General features: G+C 52.6%; 1 protein-coding gene across 5 annotated transcripts in view; it reads right to left on the bottom strand.

Moving 5' to 3' along the window:
• Window positions 1–22,670, bottom strand: part of RGS3 (regulator of G protein signaling 3) — a 141,228-nt gene that overhangs the window by 81,651 nt on the left and 36,907 nt on the right. For 3 of the 5 annotated variants that reach the window (XM_040482030.1, XM_040482033.1, XM_040482031.1), the window contains 8 exons: window positions 21,877–21,945; window positions 13,482–13,542; window positions 12,209–12,299; window positions 11,515–11,570; window positions 4,104–4,185; window positions 3,175–3,280; window positions 2,085–2,436; window positions 1,176–1,215 (listed from right to left, as the gene is read on the bottom strand). In XM_040482030.1, the coding sequence (XP_040337964.1) occupies window positions 1,176–1,215; window positions 2,085–2,436; window positions 3,175–3,280; window positions 4,104–4,185; window positions 11,515–11,570; window positions 12,209–12,299; window positions 13,482–13,542; window positions 21,877–21,945 (857 nt within the window). Of the gene's footprint in view, window positions 1–1,175; window positions 1,216–2,084; window positions 2,437–3,174; window positions 3,281–4,103; window positions 4,186–8,728; window positions 9,453–11,514; window positions 11,571–12,208; window positions 12,300–13,481; window positions 13,543–21,876; window positions 21,946–22,670 lie in introns of those variants that run through there. The other 2 variants (XM_040482038.1, XM_040482032.1) reach the window with 2 other exon arrangements.

Here is a 22,670-nt window from a genome sequence, read left to right as displayed (position 1 = left end):
AAGTTTATTTATTTATTTTGAGAGGTGGGGGAGGGGCTGTGACAGGGGGAGACAGAATCCCAAGCAGGCGCCTCGCAGAATCCCAATGCAGGGCTCGAACTCACAAACTGTGAGATCGTGACCTGAGCCAAAATCAAGAGTCGGTCACTTATCCAACAGAGCCAACCAGGCACCCTGAGAAGACCCTGGTTTTGAGCTCAGCTTCTTTCCCTGGATCTTAAAAAATAGGGACGGGGGTGGGACAGCGCCTGGGTGGCTCAGTCAGTTGAGCATCCGACTTTGACTCAGGTCATGATCTCGTGGTTTGTGGGTTCGAGTCCCATGTCGAGCTTTGTGCTGACAGTACGGAGCCTGCTTGGGATTCTCTCCCTCTCTCTCCACCTCTCCCCCACTCATGCTTTCTCTCCCTCTCTCAAAATAAATAAACTTTAAAAAAAAGATAGGGTCAGGGGCGCCTGGGTGGCTCAGTGGGTTAAGCGTCAGAGTTCAGCTCAGGCCATGATCTCACGGCTTAAGAGTTCAAGCCCCACGTCGGGCTCTGTGCTGACAGCTCAGAGCCTGGAGCCTCTTCAGATTCTGTGTCTTTTTCTCTCTCTCTGCCCCTCCCCTGCTCGCACTCTGTCTCTCTCTCTCTCTCAAAAATAAATAAAAACATTGAAAAAAAATTTTTTTTAAAGATAGGGTCAGATTCAAAGGCCAAAAGAGAAGAACCTATCGAGTTCAAAGACAGCCATCTTCTGCATAGCCTCTCTCAGTGGGCAGACAACTGCCCCTCCCGACAACCCTCTGAGGTGGAAATCATCAGCCCCATTTTATAGATGAAGAAACCGAGGCTCATTGAGGGAATATGAATTGCTCACGGCTACACAGCTCTGATTTGAGCCCTCCCTGCCCTACTTCCGCGCAGGCCTGACCACGGTGCCTGTGGCACCTGACATATATTGGTTGCTCAGTAAAAGTGAGTGAATCCCAGTTGAATGCACTATCTCCTGGGCTGCTGTGGGAAGATCCCTTCTTCGTTCTCAGCTGAGGCTCCAAGGATGAAAGACACTGGTTCAGTGAGGGAGAGCGGGTATGGGGAGGAAAGACGGTCTGTGTCAGTATGCTGGGGATCTTACAACTGGCCTCACATCTCCCTGGGGCTGGGAGGGCACAGCAGCAGAGGACAGACCCACCTTCGGGGATGGCATCCTCCTGGTACAGAGGCCGCAGCAGCTGCAAAGGAAGACAGAAGAATCGCATCAGCTCAGCTCCAGGAACGGGGAGGGCCAACCAGGCGGGCTGCTCACCCACCGCCCGGGGATAGGAAAGGAGGAAAAACAGCAGCCAGGCTAAGGAGCAGAGGGAGGTGCTTGGAGGGATCAGAGATTCCAGAATCTTCTAGAATGTTAGGGTTGAACAAGGTTTTAGCTTTCATCCAGTATAACCCCTAGGCTGAGTCCCCAACTTTCTGGATGGCGGCTGGTCCCGAAGTGCCTTCCAGGGAACACCGGCACTGCGGGACCCTAAGAGGCCTGCCGTATGGCTGTACCAGCAGGGGAATTCCGAAAATGCTGGGTTAAACCGTCCTCTACTGCAGGATACCCTCAGAGCCTCGAGTAACCTACTCCATCCACACGGGGAATCTTGTCCAGAAGAGGAGGAGAGTTTGGGTTAGTCCTCAAACTTATTTGACCTCAGACACTTCTTTCCCAGAGTATCTCACGGGATTAATGTTTTGGGGCATGAACTCCGACACCCCATCATGCCATCAGGCAGTGTCTGCTTTCACACCTCCCCTGACAGGGGGCTCACCCCTATCACAGCGGCCCATCCCCCTGTAGAAAAAGACCAGACTGGCAGAAAGCTCTTCCTTCTTTTGAGGTGAAATCTTCCACCCTATGACATCCCCTGGCCCTGGATCTGTGCCCGGAGACCACAAAGACCCATCGCTCTCTTTCCCCCAGAATAGCCCTGGGGCAGCCAGAGTTAACACACACCCTGCCTCCTCACTGGCACTCCCAGCCCCTTGCAGGCTCCTCCCTGCATGTTCTTGTGCGAGGCCAGCGCATGCCCATCACCTTCTCCGAACCCGCTGTCCATACCTGGCTCCCAGGGTTCAGTGGGGCCAGGATGATGTAGTTGGGGTCAGTGGAGGCGGTGGCACGGGACAGCGCAGGCAGGGTGTGCTGGCCCCCGCGCTTTGCCACCTCTGTGTAGCGTTCCCAGCCACCGAGTAGTAGCCCGTCTGAACTGTCACACACCAGGTGACAGCTGTGGCGCTGCTCAGGCCGTGCCTGGGCCCCGTGGGTGCAGTTCTTCTCCCGCTTATTGGGGGGCGACTGGAGGTCGTGCGTCGACTTGCAGGAGGCTCGCCGCAGGACCCCGCCGTCTGGCCCCGGCTTGACCTGGGGGACCATGCGCCACACGAGCAGGATGATCTCACTGGGGCAGCTCCTAGAGTTGGCGGGGGGAGGGGTCACACAGAGAAGTTGAGTTGAGGATAGGGTCTAAAGGGCAGAGAAGAAGGGTGGGGGAGGGGGAGAGAAGCCCCGGCGGTCAGGCAGGCAGGGAGGTAAGAGGCCACCTCAAGCCGAGACAGCAAAGGGGTCCCTTAGGTCAACTCCAGTTGACTGGCAGTGGCTGAGAAGGACCCTGAGGCCACGGCCAGGTGAAATGAGAGTACCAAACTCAACCAGTGACGTGGGTCATGGGCAAAGTACAAGCAAGGGAGGAGCCAGCAAGCCACCTACATGCCACCCCGTCTCCAGTCATTCTAGAAACAAACGCAAAATGGGTCATGAGAGTTTTACCCCAGCGGGTCCAAATGTAGGGGACCCAAACGCTCCAAAGAATAATTTCTCAAGTGCGTGAGTGAAACATTCCCCACATCTACACATCCTTTAGAAACAACGGGAAAATAACGAGCTGAAGTAGAAAGTGACGCCCTGGAGCCGCGCCGTGAGCCACAGGGTCAGTTTGAGAGCTTCTTCCCCGCTATTTGCTCTGGGATCCAAAACTGCTCCGAGCCTGAACCTTCCATTTTCGGGCCAAGAAACCCATCCCCTGAGGAGCAAAGTGAATTGCTCACAGCTGCGAGGAGGAGGGGGTGGGAGCCGCCTTGTGCCCAGGGCAGGGGGTTTGGGGAGGTGTGCCATCAGCCCGAGGCCCAGAGCTGCCCACCGCCCCTGTCACCGGATCTCATGCGCCAGCTCCACGCATTTCCAGTGCTCCACAGGCCTCTCGTTCAGCTGTAGCACGGTGTCCAGCTGCTGGAGCCCTGCCCGCTCTGCCGGACCCCCTGCATGGACAAAGAAAAGCCGCCTGAGGGCTCCCGAAGCCCTGACACGCCAATGACACGACCCATGACATGACCTAGAGTCATGGCCCCCGCGGCGGCCTCAACAAGTCTGGCCCTCTCTGTTTCCTCATCTGCGAAATGCGGGGCCGACCTCAGTGGCTCGCGGGGGCCTCGGAGGGAGGCACCCATTCGCCCTCACGTCTTCTCTGCCTGCTCACTCCTCGGCCCATCCACCCTTCCAGCCAGGCCCCCACCTCGCTCTCGCTCTCACTCCCCAAGGGCTCCCCCCCTCCTCCCCCGAGAACCCTTCCTTGTTGCCAGGCTCAGACACTTCATTCATTCTTTAACACCATTCCCTGAGTGCCCGCCTTGTGCCGGTCCCCATGCAGGCACTGGGGGGACACACCCCGATCCCCAAGCCCTGGCTTCCCCTCTGTGAAAAACAGGGAGAGCATGCCTATTTTTAAGTGCTAATCAGGCTTGGAATAGGATAAAGTACTGATTCCAAATAAAGTCCATAAATGACTCTCATTTTCCCATGCAGCCCTTACTGAAAATGTAGGTTTAGTTCCTGTTTAACATGACTGGGAAACAAAATATAAAAAACCTATTTTCATTTTGATAAAAACAAAAAAAAAATTGTGAATCTATTTTCATAGACCTCAGTTTCATGTGTGGACATTTAAAAATAGTATTCTTTGGTTTTGAAAAACGAGGACACTGCTCCAGGTTGGGGCTCCCCCTTCAGCTCTCGCATCTTGTTTGCGAAGCCAGGCGCGTGGTGAGGGGAGCAGGACTGGCATCACCCGAGACGCTCACTTACCAGAATCCACAGCCTGGACTCGAACCGGAGAGTCACAGCAGATGGTGAAGCCAAAGCCGTCCTTCCCCCTCGGGATGGTGATCTAGGACACAGCCCCGCCCAGTTACTCCCAGAAGCCACAAGGCTGCTGCCTCTGCTCCAGGGTTGAGAAGCCCCCAGGCCCTACCCCAGAGCCACCCTCCTCTCCAAGGGAGCTGGAGCCAAGAAGGAGGCTGGCCAGCTCTTGCCGTTCCTATCTTGGCCCAGGCGGCTTGAGCACTGGTTTGTGGGCCAAGCAGGAAGGCTGGGAACTCAGGAGGTAAAGCCAGGCTGACCCAGCAGGGCCTAGGATGGACAGAGCCTTGGAAGTGCAAACCTCACCTTCCTCAGACCCCATAGACACACAGTCCAGTCCTTTACCAAAGAGCCCACTGGACCTGCACATCTCCACCTCGGTCCCTTCCTTCTTCCTCCCCACCACCCGCCCCCCTCTCCCCCCGGGGATTCACAGAGCATCTGTCCAGGGCTGGCCCTGTGTGGAGGGCCCAGAAACAAAGCCCACCTGGTTGCCACCCTCCCACAGCACAGGGGAGGGAAGAGAGGGACACGTGTACTCACAACCTCCGGCCAAGGGTCAGGGGACAAGTGCAAGGGTTCTCAGGGCAGTCCATTGCTGGGACCTCAAGGCATCCAGTGAGGGCTCCCAGGTGAGGGGGCAGGCAAGGGCACAGACAGGCCTCCTGAGTGAACCTGAACTAGCCACTGACCTCACTGTGCCTGCTGCATGGCAGATCCACAACCCTACTTTCAGAAGTCTCAGGAAGGGGCCAAACCACCTGGATCTTTTATTTTATTTTTTTCAAGTTTATTTATTTAGAGAGAGACAGAGAACACTAGTTGGGGAGAGGGGCAGAGAGACAGGGACAGAGAATCCCAAGCAGCCTCCACATTGTCAGCACAGAGCCTGATGCAGGGCTCCAACCCACAGACCATAAGATCACGACCTGAGCCGAAACCAAGAGTCGGACATTTAACCAATGGAGCAACCCAGGCTCCCCAACCCCCTTTTTTAAAAGTAGGCTCCACACCCAATATGGGGCTTGAACTCACGACCCTGAGATCAAGGGTCAGACGCTCTGCTGCCAACCAAGCAGCCCTAAGATCTCTTTCCAAAGCAACACAAAATTATCAAGCTCCTGATTCATGCCGGATTCTGCTGAGGTATGAAGGCATGGGGGGGCCGGTCTTTGGGTCCTAGAGGGTGACAAGAATATGCAGATCTCTCCAAAACGAAGGACACAACATGCACCGGAGCCGAGTATGAGATCAGAGCTGGGAACAGTTCTTTGTGCTTGACTTTGGACGGCAGGCTCGGTGCAAGGCAGGCTCGGTGCGTGGTAGGAACTCAGCAAGTGCTTAGTGAGGACAGCCCAGCACTGTCCCACCGGCAGCAGGAAACTGTCGGGGTGCAGTGCTGTCTGCTAGCCAGTTCAATTCAGCCTTGCTCCCCTTCTGCATACTGCCAGTTAGACTTTGGGTGGGGTACGGACAGCCCAGACCTTGCCTCCCCAAAGAGCAACTCCAGCTGCTCCGAGCAGGTTTATGAAAGCTACAGACCTAAGAGGGTCAAAGTCAGAAAGGGGTTGAGCGGGGCCCCAAGAGACTCCCTGGGAGAAGTGGACATGGAGGGGGCCCTGGTGAGGCACAAGGGGGGCAGGTTGAGAAAGAAGCCAGATCGGCAAGCTGGAAAAGGTCGAGGGCCAGTGGCCTTGTCAGAAGACTCAGGTCTCCTTCCTTTAGGGGTTGTCTCTTCAAGGCTGGGCACCTGGCATTCACCTGCCAGCTGTCCCGAAGGCCAGGCATGAGGAAGGGGAGGGCCGGGGGACCCAGGGTGACCAAGGCCCTTGGAGGCTGTCGGGGAGGCCCCTGAGGCTCTGCTTCCCACCAGCCCTGGGCCTGGATTCAAAGTGAGTTTGTAAAACAGGAAATCTGACAGACAAGGGGAAGGGGGAGGGGGCAGGAAAATACCCTGTTCCCATAAGAATTCTGGGAAAACACGCAGCTAAGACAGGAAGAGAAAAAAAATGGAAAGAAAGAAAGAAAAACAAACCGTAGAGTGAGTGTGAAAAGCCCAGGCTGGGCTGAGGGAAGATGTCAGGAGCCTGATCCACTCCATGTGACTCACAAGGACTTCAGGGGGCCTCTCAATCCATCCTCAGCCCAAGCAGAAGCTGGGATTACAAAGTCTTTCTAGACCTTTCCCAGTCCTACCCCAGCAAAGACCACAGTCCTCTTGCCTGGGATGACAGCTCTGCAAACAGGTCCTAACACCCGTGGGCTCAATGCGAACAGTTTGGGTACTGGCCCCAGAGCTGAATCTGGAGAGAAGGCGTGTGCTCCCACAAAACAGCCTCCCCCTCCCACACCCTGGGCCCCTCCAGGCAGGACTATGGGCTGAGCCCCCTGGGCCTTCCTAGCCACCAGCCTAAGAAGAACCAGCCCAGGAAAGTCTAAGCCAGCTGGGGGCTGGGAAGGAAAGGGAAAGGGAAAGGGTGCCAGGAAGCAAGCTCCCCTCCGGGCTCAGTGTGACAAGGGGGACCGCACAAAGGAGGCAGAATTACGCTCTGTCCATCATGAGCCCTGGAGACAGTGCCCAGGGAACCTGATCATCACTGCAGCCCCGAGGGGTACTCGGGGCTGGTTTTAGCATGCCCATGGCACAGAGAAGGAAGCTGAAGCTGCAAGTAGCCCTGCTCTCAGTCCTCCTCTGTGACCTGGGGCCTAAGGATCAGGAGGTGAGGGGAGCAGTTCCAGGCAGAGGCCATCCTTCCTGGAGGGGTTCTTGCTCTTTCCTGTCCAAGGCAGGGACCATCACTGCTCCCAGCCCTCACCCAGGCTAGCACCTCACCTCTGCCCTCCTGCCTGCTTTCTGATCCCCTGTCCCGCCCAGACTTCCACCCGAGTCCCTGACTGCCACTGCTGACTGAACACTTCCTAGATGTCCATCCCAGGCGCTGCACAGGCACTCTCTACACAGCCTTCCATTCGCCTCATAGCACCATCACTGGATATTACCATCCCACCTCCACTGATAAGGAAACTGAGGCTCAAGAGCTACAGCCAAGGGCACTGTAGAGAGCTGGGGCGCCTGGCTGGCTCCGTCCATTAGGCATCTGACTCTCCATTTCAGCTCAGGTCATGAGCTCACAGTTTGTGAGTCTGAGTCCCGCATCAGGCTCTGTGCTATTGGTGCAGAGCCTGCTTGGGATTCTCTCCCCCTCTCTCTCTGTGCGCGCGCTCTCTCTCTCTCTCTTTTTTTCTCTCTCTCTCTCTCAAAATAAATAAATAAATAAGCTTTTTAAAAACTTAAAAAAAAAAAAAAAGAAAAAAGAGGACAGGGCTGACTTTGAGCCAGGTCTAGCAAAAAGCTGGTGCCCAAATACTGTGCTGGCTCCTAGTATAGGATCTGTCTCGAACTTCAGTCCCAGAGCCCCAGGCCCCACCCATATCCATGCCTGGCCCTACTCTGACAGCCAGCGGGCTTCAGTCTTCTGGGTCATATCCCAAGGTGACCAAAAACTTCTCAACCTTCCATCTAGCGCCCTCTGCCCTACCACCCTGCACCCAGCTGCTGGTGTCCTAGGGGCTGTTCTGCCGGACTCTGGGAGGGCAGGCCAGGCCCTGAGGCCTGGAGAGCACAGCAGGAAGAACAGGTGGGCCCCAGGGTCCAAGCCGAGGTGCAGGAGTCCCCTCTGGGCATCTCCCTAGGACCTGAGGCTGCCTGTCTACAGGACTCAGGACCCACATTGCAGTCTGGTCATTACAATACACAGAGGGATTTTTCTATACCTTTAAAATCAGAACCATTCCTGAACTCCCCTCAGTTTGGACATTCCCAAAATCTGGACATCCTTTGCCTTCACCCTCCCTGTCCCCATTCCTTGTTTATAAGAAAAAGGGCCCCACGCAGCTCCAGAAGAGCCTTGAAGCTAAGGGATCGTCACTCCCACTCTGCCCCGCATCCAAGACAGGAGGCTGAGAGGCCAAGCCTTCTCAGTGAGGATGGGCTGGAGTCTGAGGACTCCGGAACCACCCCAAGGCATCACACCTACCAGGGAGGAAATCATGTGTGCACACATATACACGGAAACGTCCCATCTCACATAAAAGTGCACAGCAACACATGTGAAAACACATAATCACACACAGACAATGCAGGACAGGCACTCTTGTCCCATCAGAAGTAGGGAAAGTTGGTGAAAGTGTAAAGTTAGCAAAAACGCAAAACGCAACTGCTCAGCCATTTCCAATCTCAAGCTTGGGAGGCCTTTTTTTTTTTTTTTTTTTTTAACCCACACTGCCCCCAGATAAAAATAACAGAAAATCAACTAGATAATCTCACCAAGGACACCACACATCTGTGGTTAGGACGATATAGAGCTGGCCCTGGTCTGCCCCTAGAGAGGGGGTAAAGGGTGGATCTTGGGGCCAGCTCCTACCTTTATCCTCCCCCTAGACTGAAATTAACCTGCCATGAGCAGAAAGAAACAAGGAAGGACTTGCAGGGAGAGAAGTCCTGCTCAGGTGAGCCCCCATCCTCGACCCCCAATGACACCCTATGCGCCCCCAAGGGGCTAAGAACCCACCTGGCAGTAGCGGCGCTCCGAGCACACCTTGCAGAGCCCATTGAACCGGTTCATGGCTGCGGATCCTGTCTCAGCTGCCGCCCCATGAAATCCCAGCTCTCCCCCCAGCAGTGGGAGTCCACACTGCGCCCAGTCAGCCTGGCATGACCGCCCTGGGAAGCCCGCCCCGCAGAAGAATGGCAGGAAATCACCTCTCACCTCCCCAAGCCCTGTCTGTGCTGTGTGCCTCTGCACGATAAGCCCGAAGGCTTCCTGAAACCTCAGAATGACAAGGAAGAGGGAGAGTTTTATATTAAAATTCCTGTCAACTAGTTAGTATTCCCCCCGGCCCCCGGCGGGGAGAGGGCGCCTTTGTTCTGGCTGCATTCTCCGCCATGGGCCACTTTGTGATTCCAATGTTCTCACAAACACCCCTGGCTGGACGAGAACCCAGGCAGAAAACACGGCCCGCTCTATAACAACGCCACCTCCCCCTGCAAAATCCCAGGGTCCCGGGCAGCAAATCCAGAGGATTAACACAATCTAAAGAATCCAAGGACGCTTTAGGGGGTTGCACTCACAGACATCCCATCTCAAAACAGAGAACACGAAACATGTGGAGTCTGAGGAACAGCCTGCCATTCAGAAGCTACTTAAAAGTCAGTTTCCTCGGCTTTAAGGATCTGACGACATGTAGACCATAAAGGCAAATCAGGAAGGGAGTTCCAATCACTAGATGATCTGGCTTCCTCGTTTTGCCCATCAAGAAGCTGAGGACTGCGGTGGTTAAGGTCACACAGCAGGGTAGGGTGGAGCTGGCCCCCAGTCTTGTTCCCTGCCTTGTAGAGCAGTACCTGGTGAGCCCCGCGCCCCTTATACCACCTCACCGTCTCTGGGGAAACCCACCCCGCCACTCATGTCCTTGAGGCCAGAGAGTGTCCATTGGTACAGCCCAGCTTTGGCTGTCGTGACAGTGGGCAGATCACCCAGGTTTCTGGACCTCTATCTCCTCCCCATGTGTACAAAGGGAGAGTTGAGCAGATGACCTCTGGGGGGCTCTCCCTCAGCCCAACCAAGCTTCTGACGACCACCCCCACTGTGCTGAGTCCTGTGGACATCTCTCAGTGTACAAGCCCGGGCAAATCAAATGGGCCTCAGAACAACGTCCCCACAGGTCAGGGCCTAGGTGCAGATCCAGAATGAAGCCACCTAGAAACGTGCAGTGTTGATGCCTGTGTCCGTGTCATTCCTACAAACCACCAGGAAGGCTCTCTGGTCACTGCCTTCTCTGTGCTGGGCAGGTACAGAGAAAGGGAGAGAGGTCTTTGCAGCTCCTACACTGAAGCTAGAAGGTTTAAACTCCTAGTGAAGCCACAGAATACAGTAACCAGCAAATGGTTTTAATACCGTGCTGTCCGATGTGGTAGTGACAGGACACATGTGCCAGGTAAATCTGAATTAAAGTAAAATAAAATGAAAAATTCAGGTCCTCGGTCACCTTAGCCACTCTTCAAGACACTAGTGGCTACCATGTTGGACCGTGCCGTTCTAGATTATATGCTCCATGAGGGCAGGCACCTTTGACTTGCTCACAGCTGTACCCCAGCACCCGGCGCAGGGTCTAGCCCGTGAGAATGTTCAATAGACAATGAATGAAAGAACGAATGGGGGAATGAATTGAGCAAATGAAAGGGAAGATGTTTTGTAGAATATCATGCACCTACATGTAGGATGTTATCAGGGAAAACAGCACCATCATATCTTCCCAGTAGGCCACATGAAGCAGCAGTGTGGCACAGTGTATTTAGAGGCAGCCAGGCCTTGCTTCAGGTCCTGCCTCCATCACTAGCTGGCTGTGTGGCCGTGGAGAGGGACCTAACATCTCTGAGCCTTCCATCTGTGAGATGGGGAGGCAACGACCATCACAGAGGCGGCAGTGAGGATTAAATTAGATAACAACAGCATCTGGCACAGAGCAGCTTCTCAGTCACTGGGAGTTTGTTTCTCCCTCTCTCAGCTGTTAGAGAAAACCATGGTCCCCTGCCATGTTCTGCAAGAGATGGAATGAATTTGGAGGAATTCACCAAAATTCCTATGTGAAGGTTTCTCTCTAGATTCACAGCCTTATGGAGTAAGGACCCACTGGTCTCAGGTTCAGACTCATGGCTGCTCGCTGACATCAAGCAGGCCTAAGCGGAGGGTGATTTGGCCACAGTGCCAGGGGAACCGAGCTGTCTGAGGGTTCTGGGGGGAAAGGGGACGCTCAGATTGAAGAGACTGAAAGCTGGTAAGATCCAGACTCCGCCATCTCCAGGGGCCCGGGCCTGGCTCTCCCCCCACCACTGCCCCAAGCAAGAGTAACCTGAGAAAAGCACAAGAAATAATCACTTAAAAATGCATGCCTTGGGGCACCTGGGTGGCTCAGTCGGTTAAGTGGCCGACTTCAGCTCAGGTCATGATCTCACGGTCCGAGAGTTCGATCCCCGCGTCGGGCTCTGTGCTGACAGCTCAGAGCCTGGAGCCTGTTTCAGATTCTGTGTCTCCCTCTCTCTGACCCTCCCCCGTTCATGCTCTCTCTCCGTCTCATAAATAAATAAATGTTAAAATAAAATAAAATAAATAAATAAAAATAAATAAATAAAAACGCATGCCTTGTGAATTTCCAAGCTCCAAGTGAACCTGAGTGTCAGGCACCAAAGGCGGTCTTAATAGGGGGTCTCCTGGGCCAAGGGACAGACCAGGAGCAAGTTAGAGCCCAGGGTGATGCCCAGGTCCTGTCAGTCCTACCCAGGCATGTCCCCACCTACCTTGAGTTTCTCCCCGCTCTCAGTGTCCCCATATCCTGGAATTCTCTGCAGCGGGCCTGGAAGATGACAGAGAAGAGTTGGAAAGTTCCTCCTGGCACATAAGGGCCCATTCCACAGACCACCCAGAGGACAAGCCAGAGTGTCAGGCCCACAGGGCTATCCGAGTCACTGCTGGCCTCCAGGATGTGGGGGTGCCCGAGCTCAGGCTAACCAGGGAATCAAGAGCCAGGACTACATGTGAGAAGGAAAGAAGAGAAGGGAACATGAAATCCCGGTCCTGAGCCTCAGGACTCGTGGCAGGGCCCACTTGCCCTGCCTATCAAGGTAGACACACTGAGGCCAGCAAGGCAGCCCATGGGAGAATCCTGAGAAGGAGTCATGCAGAAAGTTCCTGAAACACAGCCCTCCATAAGCTAGAATGGAGGTTGCTGAACCGCATGGCCTCAGGCCTATAATCCTCTCCCAGGAAGGTCCAACCATATAAATAAAGGTGTTGGAGGCAAGAGGCTGCCTGCAGCCTGCATCATAGCAGGTGTTTGTGAGACCTGGACCCCTGACTTGACTGCAGCCAGGGGTGACAGATGCCACAAAACACCGGGGCGATGCTACTATGCAGGAAGGGAGGGAAGGGAGAAGCCAAGGGGGTGAGTGGAGCAGCGTGTCTGGGCAGAAGCCAAAGGTGGTGTCCATGCACCTCTCAGGGGCCGCAGTCGCCTCCTGGCCACCTTCAGGTGCTTGGTCCGGCCCAGGTGTTCCCCCAGAAGGTAGTACCAGCCGTTGATCTCCTGTCGTAAGAGAAGGCATGACATGCTCAGACAAAGGAGGCAGAAGGCACAGGTCAGGCAGCCACCAACCCCCCTCAAAAAGCAGCAGCTGGAGAGCCTCCCTCAGGAGCAGCGTCTCTGTAGAGACAGACAGTCCGGCGGCCCTGCCCCAAAGGGAGCTGCCATGCCTGCACCTCCAGGAAGCCTTCCCTGATGCTCCAGGCGGAGTTGGTCTCTCCTCTGCTGAATTCCCACAGCCTGTCAGCCCTGGAGAACAGTGGTCTATTTGGATGTCTGTCTTCCCACTAGGCTGTGCACAGGCTTTTTGATGTGCCTTGCACTGTGCCTGGTATACAGTAGGAGCCCAATGGATGTTGACGGAACAGAAGGGAGGGAGTGGGGGAGGGACGGAGAGGCCAGAGAGTAGGTGTCCTGAGGCCCCTGAGCAGTCCCAGGGAGGGAACATCTTCCCCCAGGAGGGAAGGAAACCACAGCTGCATCAAGAGAAGATACTTGGCGCCGTCGTGCACCCACGTGCAGGATAAAGGTTCCTCAGCCACCTACCCCCAGACTTCACTTCCAGGACACCAAGTGGCAGGGCCACCTGGCAACTCCATGCAGAGGCCACCAGGACATCTCTGGGCATGTGCAAAAGGAGCATGTCTCTCGCCTCCTCAAAAGCCTCCAGTTTGGCGGTAGGGGGAGGCGGTACGGTGCAGAGGCGGATAAGGGACCCGCTACCCAGAGGGAGGGTCTCAGGATTCCAGAGAGTCTTCACTCAGCCTAAAGGAAAGCTCCACAGGGGATGTCGCTGCTCACTCCATCCCTGAGCACTTGCTAGACTCAAAAATATGAGACCTGGTAGATCACGTCAGAGGGGGAGAACCACTCGGCCCTCCTCCTCCAGGGCAAGCCCAGCAGTGCTGAACTCCGAGGGAGGGACCTGCCAGCATCCTTCATGGCAGACAACAGACCCAGAGCCCCCTGGAAAGCCTTGGAGCTGCCTGGACAACTGATTTCTGACAAGAAGGAACCAAGAAGGGGACCTAAACCCTTGGTCACTCAGATGATAAAGTGTTGTTATTCAGGTCATGAAGCACACAAGACAGAAGCCCCACCCGAGGGCTTCCAGACCAAGGCCTCTGCCCGTTCTAGTCCTGGCCTCCATGGGACGACCTTGCCAGAGGCTTCTCTGGGACCCACCTTGTCCGGGGTCAGGAGCGACTTCACCCCAAAGCTCATGCAGCCGATGAATCCACTCTGTCTGGGAGAACAACAGAGGCTTGAGTCAGCACCTTCTCGAGGGCTCTGTCGGGAGGCCAATTATCAAGTGCAACGTAGGTTTGCCTGATACACTGTGGTTTACAAAGCACTTTTACCTGCATCACCCAATTTGTGCTTTCCAACTTTGTGAGTGAAGCTGGAGAGGGTTTATTCTCTCCATTTCACTGAGGAAAAGGCTGAGGCTCAGAGCCAGTCCTCTTCCCAAGGTCACAGAACTAGTTAGTAGTAAAGTCCCGTGGGAAAGCCAGGCATCCTGGATCAGAGAACAGCACTCCCTCCACCAACCACAGAAGCTCAGAGCTACCCATAGGCTTTGGGTCTGTTTTTTTTCTTTTCTCCTTTTTAAAAAATATAATTAACATACATATATTAGTTTCAGGTGTACAGTATAATGATTCAACAACTCTATACATTTCTCACTGCTCATCAATATAGGGTACTCTTGGGGCACCTGAGTGGCTCAGTCAGTTAAGCATCCGACTTCGGCTCAGGTCATGATCTTACAGTTCATGAGTTTGAGCCCTGCAATGGGCTCCGTGCTGACAGCTCAGAGCCTGGAGCCTGCTTCGGATTTTGTGCCTCCCTCTCTCTCTCTCTGCGCCGCCCCCCCCCCCCCCCCCGCCCCGACTAATGCTCTGTTTCTCCATCTCTCAAAAATGAATAAACATTAAAAACAAAGAAAAAGAAAAAAAGCTGGGGCGCCTGGGTGGCTCAGTTGGTTGAGTGTCCAACTTTGGCCTAGGTCATGATCTCACCGTTCCCAAGTTCAAGCCCTGCGTCAGGCTCTGTGCTGACAGCTCAGAGCCTGGAGCCTGTTTTAGATTCTGTGTCTTCCTCTCTCTCTCTCTCTGCCCCTCCCCCACTCACACTGTCTCTTTCTCTCAAAAATAAATAAACATTAAAGAAAAATTAAAAAAAAAAAAAAGCCGTCCTGGGAATCCTGCAGGGCACCCGCCTGTGCCTGCCCCAGTCAAGGACCAGTGGACTAGGTCTCTATAAATACATATTGTTTGCATTCTCCGGAAAGGGTGGCAGCTTACCATCTGACAGTCCTAAGCAAAACAAAACTGGCTTCTTGCAGACAGCCAAGTAAAGTGAGGGGCTGGGGCTGCAGACTGCTAGGGACTGATCCTCGTAACTGTCACACCTGCCCTGCTGATGCACACTCCACACCTGGCAGTGCCTCACCAGCTCCTGTCACTCTGCTACTCCCCCTGCTCTCTCCCCCTGGCCCCATTTCCTGTGGCCTGGGCTCCACCTGCTTCCCCTCTTCCTTGCCCCCTCCCATCAGACAAGGCCATATTAATAATCTACCCAAAGAGGCCAGTGTGCTCACCCTGGGTCAAGCAACCCTTCCACACCCATCTCGCCAGCCCCCACCATCGGAAACAAACGTGCCTCCCTCCTGGGAAGCGGCCAAGTCAGCACTACGTGGCGGTGACCGTGGCAGACACTGATCAGAGCTGCCATTCCAGAAAAGCCTTGTCCAGACTTTACCAACGTCCTCACCGCCAATTTAATTTTGTTTGTCAACACATTCAAGAGCAACCCAGCTGGTACGAGGTGCTCACACTGCCTTGCTACACACTTTCCTTTCACACTGGCTATGGCTGTAACTCTCTGAATCTCCAGGCACAATGCTTTAGCTGTAATACAGGCTGCCTCTCCTCTTGCTCTTCAATAAGTGGAATTTTTATTCCCTGGTGCTTAGAGAATGCTAAATGGTTAATAGCCTCCCATGAGCTTTGCTTCCTGCTAAGGGGCCTCCCATGATTTCATGCTAATTCAGGCCAAGTAAATTGTCACAATTAATGTCCATAAGCAGGAAACTCTCTCTAAGTGTTCTTCAATTAGCTACTCCTTTAAGCCTGAAATCTTTGGAGGAAGAAAGACTTCTTTTACATGTAATCTGAGTACGCAGCAATATACCAGTCAGCTTATAAACTTGGGAACTAGGGCTCACCCTGGAGACTGCCTGAAAATTTCACCAGCACAAAGTCTCAGGGGCCAAGCCTTGGTTACTTCTGAATGCTAAACCCTGAGCTCAGGGCTGGGTGCACTCAGTGAAGGCCTGACAAATGGATGAATCCATCATGCCCACGGTTGGTTGGCAGGCACTGGGCAAGGAGCCGCAACATTAAGGAAAGAAGACAAACATGCAGGAATTTAAATAGCAACCCAAGACAGCAATACAAAGGCTATAACTAGACAGGGCGAGATGGACAGATGAACAGCGCAGGCAACAAATGCTGAAAGCTTGGGGAGGCAAGAGCTGGTTTAGGGCTGAAATGCAGGAAGAAGGCCTGAAAAGTTAAGCCAAAGAGAGTAAGAAGAAAAGCACCTCAGGCAGAGGGAACAGCCAGCACAAAGGCTCAGAGATAAAGCTTCATGGAACACTCATGAGGAATGGTATTTGGCTCAGTCGCCTTTTGAGCAGAGGATTAGAGACCCACTACAAGATGAAATGCAGGGACACCTGGGTGGCTAAATCGGTTAAGCATCTGACTGTTGATTTTGGCTCAGATCATGATCTCACAGTTCATGAGTTCAAGCCTCACATCGGGCTCTGTGCTGACAGTGCGGAACCTGCTTGGGATCGTGTCTGTCCCGCGCTCTCTCTCTGCCCCTCCCCCCACCTCTCAAAAAATAAACTTAAAAAAAACAACAAAATGAAAATGCATTATTTTGAGGGAATGCATTTTAATTCTCTTTCTCAGGGGCCTTAAACTATTTCTGTTACAGGGTTACACCATTTAATATCAATTTTATTTTTAATTGGACGGCTTAAATTGAACACATAGTTTTCCATCCATTTTTTTCTTTCCTTTTCTTTCCCTATGTCTGGTCACAAGCTCTCTAACATTATGGCACTGTACTTGGCATGAGAGTCCTGTTTGGAAAGTAGATTAAAGGACAGAGAACACTTAGAGTACACAGGACAGGGCATGACACACAGCAGGCAGACTCCCCATAAATGTGTATACTCTTCGCATAAAAGATGATGTGTTTCTTTTTTTTTTTTAATTTTTTTTTCAACGTTTATTTATTTTTGGGACAGAGAGAGACAGAGCATGAACGGGGGAGGGGCAGAGAGAGAGGGAGACACAGAATCGGAAACAGGCTCCAGGCTCTGAGCCATCAGCCCAGAGCCCGACGTGGGGCTCGAACTCACGGACCGTGAGATCTTGACCTGGCTGAAGTCGGATGCTTAACCGACTGCGCCACCCAGGCGCCCCAAAGATGATGTGTTTCAAACACGTGTGTGTGTTTTGTTCTTTTAACTTGGTGTGTGACATTACAACCCTAACACTGTTCTCTGGCCACAGATTCTGAAAGCACTATGATTGATACTAGAAGCTTCAGTCTGTTCTGCGCCATATTACCAAACAAAACTTTTAGTTTTTTTTAAAGGACACTTTTTAAAATATTTTTTTTTTATGTTGAGCGAGAGTGTGCATGCACGCGTGTATGCACAAGCAGAACAGGGGAAGAGACAGAGGGAGACAGAGAATCCCAAGCAGGCTCTGCACTGCCAGCGAGGAGCCCCATGCAGGGCTCAAACCCATGAACCGTGAGATCACGAACTGAGCCAAAACCAAGAGTTGGACGCTTAACCGACTCAGCTACCCAGGTGCCCCCAAACAAAACTTTTAAATAGCCAAGTTCCATAGTCGGTGATATTAAGGAGTAACTGTTCATTGTCAAGCATGATAGTGGCCTTGTGGTTGTCTTTTTAAGCCATCTTTTAGAGAGATGTATATAGATGAGATGATGTCTAGGATATGCTTTAAAATAATCCACTGGAGGAGGGGAGAATGCGTAAGATTGGCCATACATTGATAATTGCTAACGCTGGACTATGAACATATGAGGGTTCATTATATGACATTTTCTATTTTTGCTTATGTTTGAAAATGTCTATAATTTCTTGAAAACTCACAAAGCCTGAAAGCTGAATATCTTAGCATTTTTCACTGCATTTCACAGTTGAGGAAACTGAGGCCGGGAGCGGGGAAGGAACTTACCTGAGATCTCATCGTGAGTTGGAGCCAAAATCTCCGCTCTAAGGCCTGGTTCCCCTCCCCTGGTTCCCACTGTGTCCCCATGACATCAACCAGCCCTTCCCCAGAACGTCTCTGTAGACCATTTTGCTCCCCATACACAAGTTTATGGCCATTACTGAAAGGATCGTGAGAATTCGTGAAACAGATGCTTCCCTTCTATCTCCCGTTTTGAAACGTAACTGCCACATGTTCAGCTGGATGACTTACGTACAACCGCGTTATAAATGCCACGGGAAGCAGCCCAGCCTCCGAGGGACAAGTGTCCTGACACTGACAGGGTACAGCTTCGGAGTCGTTTATCGCCTGTGCGACACAGTCAAGTGTGCTATGATGTGGTTACGACCACACAGGTTTGGCGCCAGGCTGCCTGGACTTGAATCCTGTTTCCACCACATCCTAGCTGCATTAGCTTGGGCAAGTTACTTAACCTCTCTGTGCCTCTGTGTCCTCACGTGTAAGAGAGAGACAACAGGAATACCTATTTATACCGTGTTGTGAGGACTAAGTTGGACAACGTCTAGAATATGGTATGTAATGCCCACACACAGTGCACATTAAGAGCTTAATTGATAACCTCAGGGAAGTTCCTTAACCTTTGTAAGCCTCAGTTTCCTCTTCTATGAAGAGAGGGACAATAATAATTCCTACCTCTCAGGGTTGTTACAAGGATTAAATGAGATAATGCATGTAAAGTGCTTGGCCACAGAGAAGAGTTCAATAGATGTTTGTTTCCTTTCTTCTGTAATTGTCTTTCACGTTGGTAAGTTGCGTGTCCGTCCTTTGGGGAAGCACAATGTGATCTGAGAGCGTTCCGCAGGGCAGAAGCTTCCTGCCATTGCTCTGCCTGCCTCCCCCAGCTCAGAGGTCTTTCTCGCTCAGAGACGGGTCAACACTGCGCCTCCCTGCGGCTGAGCGGGCCTCCGTGGGGCTGGCGATCTGTTCCGTGGCAGGCCTGTCGGAGCCTGCCCTGCCCCTCTTGAGCTTTGGGTTGGGATGGTGACCACGAGTTCAACTGTGTTTGGTTTAATAAGGAATCTCACTTTCCCAAAATAGGCAACAAGTGGAGACACTGCCTCTGTCACACTGCCCCGCGGGGCGCTGACTCACTTTCCCCGGCCTCGCTTTCTTTTCCAAAAACTGTGAGCTGCACTCTGCCTGGCTTGCTCTGGTCTCCCAGGAGGGCAGACCTCAGTGGCAGATCCCAGGGTGGTGCCTGCCTCCCGCACCTGTTCCCCTCCTTGCCTCCATCTGGTGGGGTCCCCAGGCATGCTCCGTCCCGCCAACACTCCTCCTCTGTCTTCTTCAGGCTTTCCTGTCAACATGGGCTTCTGACCCTTGAGCCTTGGCACTCATAGTCATCCTAGGCGGTCCCACCTACTCAGCCCTTCACCTTGGTGGCCATGGCTCCCACATCTGTACCCGGCACAGACCTCTCTATCCCCTGAGCTCTGTGTCAGCAAGGCTGCCCCCCTACACAGCTCCTATCTGGCTGCTCTCCAGCCCCTACAACTCTGTGTATCCGAAGTTGGTTCCCTCCCCCTCCAGGGCACACTGGTTTGGTTGGGGACACCACCCAATACCCAAGAATGATCCCTGACTTCCCCTGCTGATGTCACAGCCAAACCACCGCTAAGTACCGTTCACCTAATCTCCTAAATCTGTCCTGGGTCTGTCTCCTTCCTCTCCATCCCTAAAGCATCTCTCTCACAGATTACTGCAAGGATCAGCTAGCTCCTCCCCAGCCTTCCAAAGCCCTACCAGGATGACAGATCTAGAACACACAACTGTCATTCCCCCTGCTCAACACCTCTCAGTATCTCTCCACCGCCAGCTTCCCAAACACCAAGCTGGCGGCATGAGGTTCCTTCAAGAACTTGTGTAAATGCACATCCCTCATCCTGCCCATGAAGATTTGGGCTGAGTCCATCTGATGTGGCACTTGGGAACCTGGGTTCCTTGCAAGCATCCCAGGAGATGCTGACGCAAACCTGGGATTAAGAACCACCGACCCTTAGGAGGAAGCCCATGCACCAAAGAACACCTACAGAATCATGTGATTTGGCTGACATCAACCCTTCATCTTATCTCTAGCTGGTCCCTGCTTTGTACTTGACCCTCCTACAACACCAGTGAATTTGGCGATCCCTCCCCACTCTTGCCCTGCCCTGCCCTCTCTACTCTGCTCGTTTTCTTCTGTCCTTTTGCTCGTACGCCAGGAGCCAGTATAGTGTTAAGAGTGAGGACTCTGGGGTCTAACTGTCTGGGTCCCCATCCTGGCTCTACTCCTCACTGGCTGTCTGACCTTGGGCAAGAGACTCCCTTTCTTCCCTTCAGTTTCCTCTTCTGAAGATGTAGGGCAAAAACATACTCTTCTTAAGAGTTAAGAATTAAATGAGATGACGCACTGTCATCTCCTGGCTTGTGGCCGACACCCAGTAACTGGTTGCTCTGGTGAATCAACATGATGCCTTCCTCCTTACCCACACCTCCAAGTCTCTACCAGTGATCCTCTCAAGAGCAGGTCAGTCTCTGACTGACCCTCTGTGTCCCCGGCATCTAGAACAACGCTGCCACATTGGTACCCAGGAAATGGCAGCTGAAGGAATGAGTCCTACAGCACCATAAGCCCCATTCCATGAGAAAAAGTAAATGCTCTATTAAAAGAAATATCCTTCATTATGAAGGTTGAATAAGGCTCAATTTTGAAAAGCATACCAGCTATAAAATAGAAGATACTAAAAAGCATTCAACCCCAGGCGTGCTCGGGCGGCTCAGTTGGTTGAGCGTCCAACTCTTGATCTCAGCCTGGGTCCTGATCTCACAGTTCGTGGGATCGAGCCCCACATCAGGCTCTGTGCTGACAGCATGGAGCCTGCTTGGGACTGGGATTCTCTCCCTCCCTCTCTCTCTGCCCCTTCCTCTCTCTCTCTCTCTCAGAATGGAGAAGCTTAAAAAAAAAAAAAAAAAAAAAGGCATTCAGGGCACCTGGGTGGCTCAGTTGGTTAAGCATCCGACTTCAGCTCAGGTCATGATCTTATAGTTCATGAGTTCAAGCCCTGCCTCGGGCTCTGTGCTGTCAGCTTGGAGCCTGGAGCCTGCTTTGGAATTTGTGTCTCCCTCTCTCTGTGCCCCTCCCCCCACTCACTCTGTCTCTCTCTCTCTCTCTCTCTCAAAAATCAATAAACATTAAAAAAAAATTTTTTTTAAAGCATGCAACCCCAAAATAATTTTCTAGTCTAAGCTGGTGAGTGGAGCTGATTTTTATTCACCAAGCTACTTTTTCGGTCACCAGTTGGTTCTATGATTACTCAACAAATGCTCTAGTCATAGGGTCCCCCAGATTCCTTGGACTGGCACCAGGTGGATGAACCCCTACTGCTCACAATGGGCCATGGCACTCAGTCCACGTGCTCTCACCGCCTTTGTCTGGATGCTGACTCTCCCCGTCACCCAGCTCTCCTCTGCTGTGCTGTACGAAACCCTATGCTGGTGACAGCATCCGGCCTCCTGTACCCTGGGCAGCAAGACCAGCCTGCTTGGACTCTCCTACATAAAACCTCTGCACCTCCTACGCTGCCTCCTCGTGGCAGCCTGAGCCCAGCATGCATATCCCTGCCTCCTCACCTTTGCTCATGCAAAACCTTCTCTCCTCATCTTATTGATCTCTGCCCCAAGTTCCAAATCCCATGTTTTCCATGAAGCTTTCCTTGATCACCTCAGCCCACGATGAACTTCCCTCTTCCTCTTCCCATACTTACTGTCCTTATTACTTATTCATTCTTTTATTCGTTCAAACAATATTTACATAACATCTGCGTGCTAGGCACTGGGTACAGCGATGACTAAGAAAGAAGTGGGCCTGTTTTCCTAGGAGCTTTGCTCCTGTGGAGCTGAGCCTGTGTCTATTGTTACTGTAATTTGTATCTGTGAAGCACCTGTCGTCCCTTCCTGAAAGTGGGCACCTGGAGAGCAGAATCCACATGGAGGCTGGCTGGCGTCCCTGGTGGCCAACCCAGTGTCTTGTCGATGTCAAGGGCACAGCAAATGCTTTCGGACAACGCAATACTTAGCGTCGCCTGGAGAGACAGGGACCCAGGGGCCGGCAGCCTCTCAGATTTAGCATTGCCACTACTGCTTATTCATCCAACAGGTATTAACCGAGTCCCTGCCGTCTGCTGGCCGCCTGGCCACCGGCAGCCACCCGCGGGCTCACAGCGGGCTCTCCCTTCTGGCTCAGCACCTCCCCTCACCTGGAGTCACCTGCCCTGTTCCACACAGTGACCAGAAGGCGCTTCTGTTCATCTTCCTCTTGGACAAGACTGCAAAGCAAACCACATGGCCAGGGTGTTAGTAGGGCCGAGCTCCAGGCTAGACCCCTGGAGCCGGTCAAATTGCAAAATTTACCAATAACCTAAACGCAACCATAAGGAGCTGGTTAAGGAAGCTCAAATGCCAGGAGCGTGGGAGGTAGGTATTCACATGCACAGAAGAGTTTACATTATATGGTTTGGGACAAAAGGGAGGTCACCGTGTAATACTATAGAACAATTCCATTTTTTCGTAAACACCTACACATGCCCAGACATACACACCCACACAGACTCAAAGATCTGAAAAGAAAGAAGCCGAGGCGTGTCATGAGTCGTAGGGCTTGGGGCATCTTTTCGTTTCTTTGTTTATGCTGGCCTGTTCTTCTACCATAAGCAAAATTACCTCGTGTAATTTGAAAAAAAAACAGAATAATGTTAACTTTCACCAACAAAATATGAAATGTCCATTTCCTTCCCAGGGCCCCAGAGTTCATGGATGGGGGAAGAAATAATAACAACAGTAGTAGTACTAATAATATTAAACAGCAAGAGCGGACACTCTGTTACACTGTCGCATTTACACCTGAGCTCTCTGAGGAAGGTAGTGTCATAAGCCCATTTTACAAACACGGAAGCTGAGGCTCAAGGAAGTTAGCAAATTTCAAAAGGGGGAGGGCCCTCAGCTTGGAAAATTTCTTCTACTGAAAGAGAAGGCTTGGCCCGAGGCACGCTGG

The sequence above is a fragment of the Herpailurus yagouaroundi genome, unplaced genomic scaffold (assembly GCF_014898765.1).
Source record: "Herpailurus yagouaroundi ecotype Mexico unplaced genomic scaffold, PumYag 160, whole genome shotgun sequence".
NCBI lineage: Eukaryota > Metazoa > Chordata > Mammalia > Carnivora > Felidae > Herpailurus > Herpailurus yagouaroundi.
Note: the sequence above shows the minus strand (reverse complement) of the source record. Positions and strands in the feature narration are given on the sequence as shown.